This window comes from Oncorhynchus keta, chromosome 2 (genome assembly GCF_023373465.1).
Source record: "Oncorhynchus keta strain PuntledgeMale-10-30-2019 chromosome 2, Oket_V2, whole genome shotgun sequence".
In the NCBI taxonomy this organism is placed as follows: domain Eukaryota; kingdom Metazoa; phylum Chordata; class Actinopteri; order Salmoniformes; family Salmonidae; genus Oncorhynchus; species Oncorhynchus keta.
The window spans coordinates 46,899,061-46,910,736 of record NC_068422.1 but is presented as its reverse complement, the minus strand read 5'-3'; the positions used below and the strand labels follow the sequence as shown (position 1 = coordinate 46,910,736).

The following is an 11,676-nucleotide window of genomic DNA, read 5'->3' as shown; positions in this document are numbered from 1 at the left end:
CTCATTGCGGCTAGTAGATCAAATGACGACTAAAATGAACGAGTCACTCAGAAAAACAAGTCATAACTCTCGAATCAGTAATATGAGTAATTGAAAAAACAAACAAATTGCTCTCGAACTGCACATCACTAATTTACGACTTCAAAGCTGGTAATTACCACCTTCCCACTTGGTTATGAACGCAGCATTAACCCCTTTTTCAATGATCTGGCGCCAATAATCTCTGAATTAGATTCGCATTTTTGCAACGACTGAATCCAGTTGTTTAATATACAGCAGAACCTCCTGTAATATTGAAAATGGTCTTACATTATAACACGAGACCTGCAGAAAGGCATGGTTCTTGACATCCATGACAGAGACTCAAGCTACGACGACTAGAGGCGAAGTGTCACACACAGCTCCGCGAACATAGCTAAATCAGTTGAGGACGGAATAGAAAAATAGGCAAGCCGAGTGTTTTTCTTTGAAATACAGTATTGAGACTCTCTCCGATCTAATCGCTCGTCTTCATTGGTTTAGTGAGACAAAGTCGCGGTGCGTTAATGAGAGAAAATCATCGACAAATAATAACCGAGAACGGAGCGATGCATTTGTTCGACGTGTTCAATACAGAACTGTAGCTATTTTTTTTTTAAGTGGCGAGGAATGCTATCTGAGCTCACGCATCAATGTTTCACTGGGGCAAGTGGAAGAAGAGGATGGGCGCGAATAGTTCTAAGAGACCGGTCTACGATGAAAAGGAAGATGGTAAGAAAACACAAAGAAACGAAAGCATCGCTATTCTTTTGCGTTGATAGTGAACTATAGCGCAACATTGTAGCGCCACCTAAATTGCATTTTTTGTCAAAGTTAGTTCAATGGATCAAGCAATTTCATCACGATGTTGCCTAGGCTATAGATGATGAACTCCTATTGATGTCACCTCGATAATTTTTTGGGGAAATATTAGCCTCCTCAAAATACATGGTCTTGCAGCCTAGAGATGAAAGCATATGTCGGGGGTGTGGGGTTCAACTTTAGATTGATGGACAGTGAAACAAAATGTAGAATCTCGGCTAAAGTCTAGCAACTGACACCACATTTCACATGTACACTTTTTTTTGGCCAAATTATACCAATGTTTTGTTCTTGATGATGACACAGGACACTGAAATATTGGTTGCAATTGATTCATTTTGGAGATCAATCTAGTGGCAACAGTGTCATACAGTCGGTGTAATTACTGGGAAATGCATTTCATGTAGATGTCTCATTATTTGATTATTTTTCTTGCTATTCTTCAGACTTCTCAGGATGTGTTTGCTGAATGCAATACCTGCACACTTCACTTCACCTTTACATGCCTCGTTTGTATGCAGCTGTCTTTGGGGAGCTATTATGAAATATGAGTATGTGGAGTCATTGTGTTAATCGAATAATTCTTACAAGATTAGTGGCATGCATGAAAGTAATGCACGTTCATGTCTGTCACTGTGATGGAGAATAAGCCCATTCGAGCTGAACCAAATATGCCTTGCTTTGAATCATCAATGCCCCTTTATACTGTTGCCAACAAATCTGAAATGACAGATGAACTGACTAAATCAGTGAAAAACTGTAACTAAATGAGGTCAGTTCACTGCAGACTTGTGGTCATATGATTAGGAGGGGATGGAGATTGTGTGTGTGTTCCTGTGTGTATGTGAGTTCTTGTTTGTTTGTTTGTGTGTGTGTGTCTAGCTACAAGGGTGACCCATTTAGAAGCTACATTTTGTCCATACAGTTCAAATGGTACTTTTGATGTATCAACAGACGTCAGTGAAAATGATGTAAATGTTGTGAAAGGTGTAATGAGAAGCTGTGGACCTGCAAACAGTGCAATTTTTGTTGTTTTTGTCAATGTTAATTTTTTTTTATGTGGAGCTGTGTACAGTATATCTGTGTTTGTCAAATAAACAATTATAGAGGTGGTTCTATTTGCAGAGGGAAAAGGGCAGCAGTTTGACAGGCATTATGATATTGTTTTTTCCCCCCTATACTTTTGATTAACGAGGAGCCTTGAGGCTCAAGGCTGGCATGGCAAAAATGGGGAGGAGACAACATACACTGAGTATACAAAACATTAGGAAAACCTTCCTAATATTGAGGTGAACCCATCCCTTTGCCCTCAGAACAGCCTCAATTCGTCGGGGGATGGACTCCACAAGGTGTCGAAAGCAGCCCATGTTTACTCCAATGCTTCCCACAGTTGTGTCGAGTTGGCTGGATGTTCTTTGGGTGGTGGACCATTCTTGATACACACGGGAAACTGTTGAGTGTGAAAAACCCAGCAGCGTTGCATGTCTTGACACACTCAAACTGGTGCGTCTGGCACCTACTACCATACCCCGTTCACACTCTGAATGGCACACATACACAATCCATGTCTCAATTGTATCAAGGCTTAAAAATCCTTCTTTAACCTGTCTCCTCCCATTCATATGCACTGATTGAAGTGGATTCAACAGGTGACATTGTAAAGGGATCATAGCTTTAAAATGGTCAGTCTGTCATAGAGAGAGCAGGTGTTCCTAATGTTTTGTATACTCGGTGTATATTCTGTTTTTAAGTCTTATATCATCTCTATGGGCCGGGGTGATTGCTGCGTATTCTTTACCATACTGCCGTATCTGAATCACTAGTTACATGAATAACTAACCCCGCCTCCACTCCACCTCACCCAGAGTGAGCATGCCATGTATGATCATAACCACCATCCCATTCACAGGAGGTTGGTGACGGCTTAATTGGGGAGGACGGGCTTGTGGTAATGGCTGGAGCGGAATCAGTGGAATGGTATCAAATACACTACCGGTCAAAAGTTTTAGAACACCTACTCATTCAAGGGTTTTTCTTTATTTGTACTATTTTCTACATTGTAGAATAATAGTGAAGACATCAAAACTATGAAATAACACACATGGAATCATGTAACCAAAAAAGTGTTAAACAAATAAAAAATATATTTTAGATTTTAGATTCTTCAAATAGCCACCCTTTGCCTTGATGACAACTTTGCACACTCTTGGCATTCTGTCAACCAGATTCATGAGGTAGTATGGTATGGAAAGCATGTCAATTATCAAGTGTGCCTTAAAAGTACATTTGTGGAATGTTTTTCCTTAATGCATTTGAGCCGATCGGTTGTGTTGTGACAAGGTAGGGTCGGTATACAGAAGATAGCCCTATTTGGTAAGACCCAGACCAGCTCAAATAAGCAAAGGGACGACAGTCAATCATTACTTTACGAAATGAAGATCAGTCAATACGAAACATTTCAAGATCTTTGAAAGTTTCTTCAACTGCAGTAACAAAAACCATCAAGCGCTATGAGAAACTGTCTCTCATGAGGCCTGCCACAGGAATGGAAGACCCAGAGTTACCTCTGCTGCACTGGATAAGTTCATTCGAGTTACCAGCCTCAGAAATTGCAGCCCAAATAAATTCTTCACAGAGTTCAAGTAACAGACACATCTCAACATCATCTGTTCAGAGGAGACTGCGTGAATCAGTCCTTTATGGTCGAATTACGGCAAAGAAACCACTACTAAAGGACACCATTAAGAAGAAGAGCCTTGTTTGGGCCAAGAAACACAAGCAATGGACATTAGATCGGTGGATATCTGTTCTTTCGTCTGGAGTCTAACGGATGAGTGAAGGGATGATTTCTGCATGTGTATTTCCCACCATAAAACATGGAGTTGGAGGTGTTATGGTGTGGGGGTGCTTTGCTGGTGACACTGTAACTTGGTTAGAATTCAAGGCACACTTAACCAGCATTGCTACCACAGCATTCTGCAGCGATACGCCATCCCATCTAGTTTGCGCTTAGTGGGAATATCATTTGTTTTTCAACAGGACAATGACCCAACACAACCCCAGGCTGTGTAAGGGATATTTTACCAAGAAGGAGAGTGATGGAGTGTTGCATCAGATGACCTGGCCTCCACAATCTCCCGACCTCAACCAAATTGAGATGGTTTGGGATGAGTCTAACCGCAGAGTGAATGAAAAGCAGTCAACAAGTGCTCAGCATATGTGGGAACTCCTTCAAGACTGTTGGAAAAGCATTCCAGGTGAAGCGGGTTGAGAGAATGCCAAGATTGTGCAAAGATGTCATCAAGGCAAAGGGTGGCTACTTTGAAGAATCTCAAATATAAAATATATTTTGTGTTTAACACTTTTGTGTACTACAATGATTCCATATGTGGTATCTCATTAGTTGTTATGTCTTCACTATTATTCTACAATGTAGAAAATAGTACAAATAAAGAAAAAGCCTTGAATGAGTAGGTGTTCTAAAACTTTTGACCGGTAGTGTACATCAAACACATGGTTTGATGCTATTCTATTTACTCGCTTCCAGCCAATATTATGAGCCATCCTCCCCTCAGCAGCCTACACTGATCCCCATCATCATCATCATCATGCGTAGATGCACATACATTAAGTGGAGGCGGTTGATTGAATTCCTTTCACAACATGAAAAGACTATCTTCACAGAGCAGAAATACTCTCCTGAAAGGGTAGGTAAGGCACAAGTGGGGTTGCACATTTTGGGGAATATTCAGAGGTGGACACTTTCTGTGGGAATTAACGGGACTATATGGGAATTAACAGAAAGATATGCAAATTAATATTAATACCATTTAAATGTAGATGTTTTCTGCTTTGGATATATTTACCATATCATATGGAGACAGAATCATAAACATTTTACCTTATCATAAGTAAACATAAATTCTTCCAATAGAATTTAAATAAACAATTTAGTTATGAATTTTACTTTAATTAAATTAGTTGACTCTTCACATGGGATGATTTCGCTGAACAACAAAAGAAAGGGAATATTGAATGATTCATCGCATCTCCCAAAAACCTTTTCAAAATACATCTGTAAAATGATAGTCTAGAAACGAAAGCTTTGGTTGTCTTCTTCACAAGCTTCCATGTCTTCTCCCTGGACCTCCTCAATGTCCACCTCTTGAACATCTGACTCTGAGGCCTCATCTACACTGTCACTTTCCAACCTTGTTGAGGATGGCTTTGTTGTCGGGCTCAAAAAGACTCAAATTCGCCCGGGTGGCCACCAATTTTTCAACCCTTGTATTGGTCAGCCTGTTGCGTGCTTTGGTGTGTGTGTGTGTGTGTTCCAACATAAGGAACAGTTGCGCTCTGAGGTGGATAATGTTAGTGGGATTTGGAGGATGATGGAAGCAACAGGGGAAAGAGCCTCAGATCCACAAAGTCTCTTCCACCAGGTGTCTGATGAGATATGTTGGCATGACTGCCATATTGCATCTCCATCCCAAAGCCCTTGCTAGGAAGTGTACTTCACCAGACTGCCAATAACCATGCCCTCATCCAGGCAAAGGTGGCTAGACATGGTAGTGATGACACCATAGGCATTGTTGATCTCCTTACCAAACCGGATGCTCTTGCCAGCATAATTGGAGTCCAACATGTACGCTGCTGCGTGTTTTGACTTCAGGCAGAAGTCTTCACGCTTTTTGATGTATTTCAGAACTGCAGTTTCCTCTGCTTGGAGTGACAGTGAAGTGGGCAGGGCAGTGCGGATTTCCACTCTTACATCTGCAAGCAGAGTCTAAACATCAGTCAGGATGGCATTGTCTCCCTCAATCCGTGCAATGGCTACTGCTATAGGTTTCAGGCTGCTTACCACTCTCCCAAAATACATCATCAGGATCCTCTTGATATGGCTGTACATATCGACAGAAATATGGCCATTTCTTGGAAAGACTCCTTCCCCTCCAGGAGACTGTCAAACATGATGACAACACCACCCCAACGGGTGTTGCTGGGCAGCTTCAATGTGGTGCTCTTATTTTTCTCACTTTGATTGGTGATGTAGATGGCTGCTATAACTTGATGACCCTTCACATACCTAACCATTTCCTTGGCTCTCTTGTAGGGTGTATCTGTTGTTTTTAGTGCCACAATGTCCTTGAGGAGTAGATTTAATGCATCAGCAGCAAAGCGAATAGGTGTGATGTGAGGGTAGGACTCCTCCACTTTAGACCAAGTAGCCTTCATGTTCACAGCATTGTCTATCACCAGTGCAAATAACCTATGTGGTCCAAGGTCATTGATGACTGCCTTCAGCTCATCTGCAATGTAGAGACCGGTGTAGCTGTTGGCCCTTATTTCTGTGCTCTTATAGAATACTGGTTGAGTGTTGGAGATGATGTAGTTAATTATTCCTTGCCCACGAACATTCAACCACCCATCAGAGAGGATTGCAATACTGTGGCACTTATAACTCTTGTGCCTAGGGTTGCAAAGGGTCGGAAACTGCCAATATGGCCTCCTTTCTCTATGATTTGTTTGACCTTCACTTGAACTCTATTGAACTCTGCATCCAGCAAATTAGTAGATAAAGCATGTCTGGTTGGAGGGGTGTATGCTGGGCGAAGAACATTTAGAAATCTCTTCCAATACAAATTGCCTGTGAGCATCAGAGGTGAACCAGTTGCATACACAGCTCGAGCAAGACATTCATTAGCATTTCTCTGACTACGTTCCTCCATTGAGTCAAAAAAAACTTCTGATTCCAGGAGGACCATGAGCGGTTGCTATCGATAATGTGTCTGATTCATCATTGTTACCTCAAATAGAAGTAGAGGGACTTTTGTCAGAGGTTACTTGTTGTGAGCACTGAGGGAACTTTATGCACTTGGCCAGATGATTCTGCATCTTTGTTGCATTCTTCACATATGATTTGGCACAGTATTTGCAAATGTACACAGCTTTTCCTTCTACATTAGCTGCAGTGAAATGTCTCGACACATCAGATGGTGCCCGTGGCATTTTTCTGTAAAGATTAGGGAAAAAATTGTAAAAAAGAACCCCAAATACAATTCCATGTACAGATAAATAGTTATGTAGTTAGAATAAACAACTCCGTTGTAAGATAAATGTTTTTAAATGAACCCTGTATGGAGTTAGCACTCCTCAGTTAGCAGGCTCATGCAATTTAAAACCCACATGGTAGCAAAAACTAACTAGCAGAAATTGTTAAGTTAGAAATGATTTAAACACACTTTGCTGGAGGCTACTATTTACGAGTTAACAAAAAAGTATGTATGTCATCTAAAATATATTCACCCCACCCAGTATTTTATTCAAAAGTTACCAGAAAGCATGTAGTCCTTGGCTCAGACAGTGTGTGGTAGTGTGGGCTCAATAGCATCTCATTAGTGTGCAAGATCTTGAGAATCAGCTGTAGATGTGATGGAAGAATGCACTGTGTATGCAGCGGGTTGCAATTCCATTGAATTGGTGGATAGTTTAACCAAAATATGCCACAAGACCTAGAATTGCCTTGTGTATCCCACAAAAAAAAGGTTAACTGTTAACTTTTAAGCTAACTTTTTTTAATGAATTACCACAAAATTCCCAGGCTTAACTTCCCATGGAAAATTTCCCGGAAAGTGTCTGACCCTTTGCAACCCTTAAGCACAAGAGTTAAAAGTGCCTCGATACTTTCTTAATGCGTTATCCTTCGATGTATATGATCTCTACTAGGGATGTGATGAGTCACCGATATGCACCGGTGCATCCGTCTGCGGACCCCAAACTGATCCAGATGTGGCATGCATCAGTCAGAAAATCGCTTCAAATGTTATGGATCGCCATGTTACATTCTTTTTACCTTCCGAAAATACCTCATCTTTTGTGACAACTGATGCGTCGTCTCCTTCAGCGTCGAACCGCACGTAACTGTTGACAGTCATTGATCTATACTTTATTTTTCATTGCCGAAACAACAGGCAATATCAGTAACCTCGTCAAACTGCACTGTGCCCAGCTCACTAACGCGAGGTAGGCAGCCTGTTCCTGATCTTGGGATAATACAGGGTAAAGTAAATAATTTCATAACGAGGACAGCAATCACTTTTACGAGATGCGCTGCGCGGCCAAAGCGAGAGGAGAAGAAAAGATCACTTCCTAAAAACTTCCAAAAACATCTTATATTAAGATGGGGAGTGAAATCCAAAGTTGTGCTTATATATTCATTACCTATGTTGTAGCTCATTTGTAAACGATCAATATTGATGGATACTAGCTCAAACAGTTCATTTGCAAAAATGACAAGTTAATTAGAGGGTGACGATATTTCACAACCAAAGTGAGGGGACAAAAAAAACATTTGCTACATTGCCTACTAATCCGATGGTGGTAGATGCCTAGTCTCCTTTATGGCTGAGCTCAGGTGCCTACATAGTACACACACCATAGACACTCACACACAGAAGTAATTTCAGACAAATCCAGCTCCGAGAGGCCCATCTCCTCATCTCTATCAGCAGCAGAATTGAATTTCGAATGGGAAATGAATGTGTTCATGCAACAAATGTATCATATTGCATCCGGCTCTCCCACCGAATTCATCTAAACTACAACGTATCGTATCAGAGCCCATGTATCTAAATACGAATCGAATCGTCTTGAAAGGGAAAGATGCACATCCCTAATCTCTACACATTACACCAATAGTAGCATCACATCCCATTCAGCCGACTGTATCGAAGTTGGTTTCATGTGAAGAGCATCCACTAAGTGTTGTGTTTGTTTCTGCCTGGGTCTCTCAGAAACAATATCTCTTGGCTTCTTGGAAAAAAGGTATATGGTCTACATTGGGCAGTAATATTAGAGCAGTACTTGGCTAGAATGGAGTTATCAGGTTAATGTCTAACAGAAGCTACCCGAGGGCTATTTCAGTAGGTTTTTAATTTTTAAAAAAAACATTTATAGCAAAGGAGATAAGAGAGAGCCTATGGGATTGATTAGGGCACTCATCCTCCTTGCTTGGCTGTTGTACAATGCATTATTTCTCAGAATTACTTCCAGCCTTGGTGACAAATGCATTATTTCTCAGAATTACTTCCAGCCTTGGTGACAAATGCATTATTTCTCAGAACTGCTTCCTAGCCTTGGTGACAAATGCATTATTTCTCAGAACTACTTCCTAGCCTTGGTGACAATTTAACTTGTGTCGTATAAACAGACCGACATATGACCGGATCCCACTGCTCCACTCAAGCCTTTCTTCAGAAAGGTCATAGGCAAACACTAGCTGGATGAACGTGTTGAAGCATGTGCCAAGGCAAGCCCCTGGAGAAAGAAGCACTTTCCTTTGAGAACCTTGACCGGACCACTGCAGTAATGCACATACCGTCGCCCGCTTTTGAATGGAATGTGTTTGCATCGACAATCCAGGGAGACGCCGAATGGAGATATCCATGCGTTCTTTGATAGAGCCCACCAGGCATGTTCTTCGTGTACTCCATACGTTTCATTGCTCCTTTGATTTACTATACAGACAAGCCTACTGTGCGCGTAATGTGCTCGATGTAGTGTGTGCAAGTTTGTATGTTGGGAATGTGTACTTCCGTGAGTTTGAGGGTTTGAGGAACAAAACAGCGACACGGAGGAGTGTAGGAAAGAGATAAAGAGAGAGATGGCAGATTGCTTGCATGGAATACTGAGTCCCGGTTTTCTTTCATCTCCAGCATTAGTGTCTCTCTCTCTCTCTCTCTCTCTCTCTCTCTCTCGAACAGAGCAGGAGCCCTATGCCTGCAGCTTTTAGCCTCACTAGTACTGACTAATTCCCCTTATGCCAGTAGTAATCCAATACGTGGCTGATATATGGTGGTTATACTGCGGTATTATCTGATTTGTGGTGAGAAAGGAATACCTCACCAACTTCACAAGTTGGACATACAGTACAGTTATAGAATAGCAATAACATCACAAACTTTGGGTGACGGATAGACTACTTTGAACAATGTGTAGTAGTAGGCAGTAGTCCTTGTTAAAATAGTGTATCTACAGGTCTTGAATATATTTGCAATTCCCTTAACTTACTTCCGGTGATAAACAGGAGACAGGTTTCATAGCAAAACTAGTTTCAGACTGTAGGTGTCTTCAAAGAGATCAGCTCAGTTGGGTTCTGAGATAAAAAAAAAAAAAAACGAAAGGTCGCTCGGTGTGTTTGTGTGCGTGCGTGTGTGTGTGTGTGTGCACGTGTGTGTGTGTGCACGTGTCTGTGTGTGCACGTGCGTGTGTTGGCCAGCGCATGATGTGAGGAGCGGATGAGGGCACACAGAGAATGTAATTGACGTCAGCCCGGTGGGTTGGATGAGAACCTGTCATATATTCAGGGTGTATTCTCACAGCTGCAGACTTCTCTTTTTATACATTTTCCTTTCTCTTTGCTGTGCTTTTTGTTGCTCTTATTCTCCATTGATTTTCCTCTCAGTTTTCAAATGTGTATTGATGTTAGGCTAATAAGAAAATGATTGATTATGCAAATCTCTTTCTGCCCTTTTGCAGTGTTTACTGTCACTGTTGTTTCCGTCGCTATTGCAGATGGTTGTCTATGCAGCTACGAATGATTAATACACACAAGTAAACACGGTTCTTTTATTTTTTTAAATGGACAAAACATTATTTAACACTGCTTATAACCCCCACCGTTTACAGTACTACACTAAACAGAAATATACATAAATGCAACATGTCAAGTGTTGGTCCCATGCTTCATGAGCTGAAATAAAAGATCCCAGAAATGTTCCATACGCACAACAAGCTTATTTCTCTCAAATATTGTGCACAAATTGGTTTCACATCCCTGTTAGTGAGAATTTGATCCTTTGCCAAGATAATCCATCCACCTGAGAGACGTGGCATATCAAGAAGCTGATTAAACAGCATGATCATTGCACAGGTGCATCTTGTGCTGGGGACAATAAAAGGCCACTCTAAAATGTGCCGTTATGTCACAACACAATGCCACAGATGTCTCAAGTTTTGAGGGAGTGTGCAATTGGCATGCTGACTGCATGAATGTCCACCAGAGCTGTTGTCAGAGATTGGCATGTACATTTATTTCTGTAATAAAGCCCTTTTGTGGGGATGAACTCATTCAGATTGGCTGGGCCTGGCTTCCCAGTGGGTGGGCCTATGCCCTCACAGGCCCACTCATGGCTGCACCCCTACCCAATCATGTGAAATCAATAGATTAGGGCCTAATGAATTTATTTCAATTGACTGATTTCCTTATATGAACTGTAACTTTTGAAATTGTTGCATGTTGTGTTTACTGCATGAATCAGGCCTTCGTGGTCGAATTGCTGCAAAGAAACCACTTCTAAAGGACACCAAGAAGAAGAAGAGACTTGCTTGGGCCAAGTAACAGGAGCAATGGACATTAGACCAGTAGAAATTTGTCCTTTGGTCTGGAGTCCAAATTTGAGATTTTTGGATCCAACCATCGTGTCTTTGTGAGATGTGTGTGTGGTTGAACGGATAATCCCGCATGTGTATTTCCCAACGTAAAGCATGGAGGAGGAGGTGTTATAGTGTGGGGGTGCTTTGCTAATGACAATGTCTGTGATTTAATTAGAATTCAGGTCAGAATTCAGATGTCTTCACTATTATTCTACAATGTAGAAAATGTTCAAAATAAAGAAAATTCCCTTGAATGAGTAGGTTTTCTAAAACTTTTGACTGGTAGAGTGTGTGTGTGTGTGTGTGTGTGTGTGTGTGTGTGTGTGTGTGTGTGTGTGTGTGTGTGTGTGTGTGTGTGTGTGTGTGTGTGTGTGTGTGTGTGTGTGTGTGTGTGTGTGTGTG

At 41.4% G+C, this 11,676-nt stretch overlaps 1 protein-coding gene across 1 annotated transcript in view; it reads left to right on the top strand.

Annotated features, from left to right (window-relative positions):
- Positions 1–220: 220 nt before the first annotated feature.
- The window catches only part of LOC118401414 (serine/threonine-protein kinase 32C-like), a 90,691-nt gene continuing 79,235 nt past the window's right edge, over positions 221–11,676 (top strand). Inside the window, exon 1 of the mRNA XM_035798900.1 lies at positions 221–750. Coding sequence (XP_035654793.1) covers positions 672–750 — 79 coding nt within the window. The 5' untranslated portion in view covers positions 221–671. The remainder of the gene's footprint in view (positions 751–11,676) is intronic.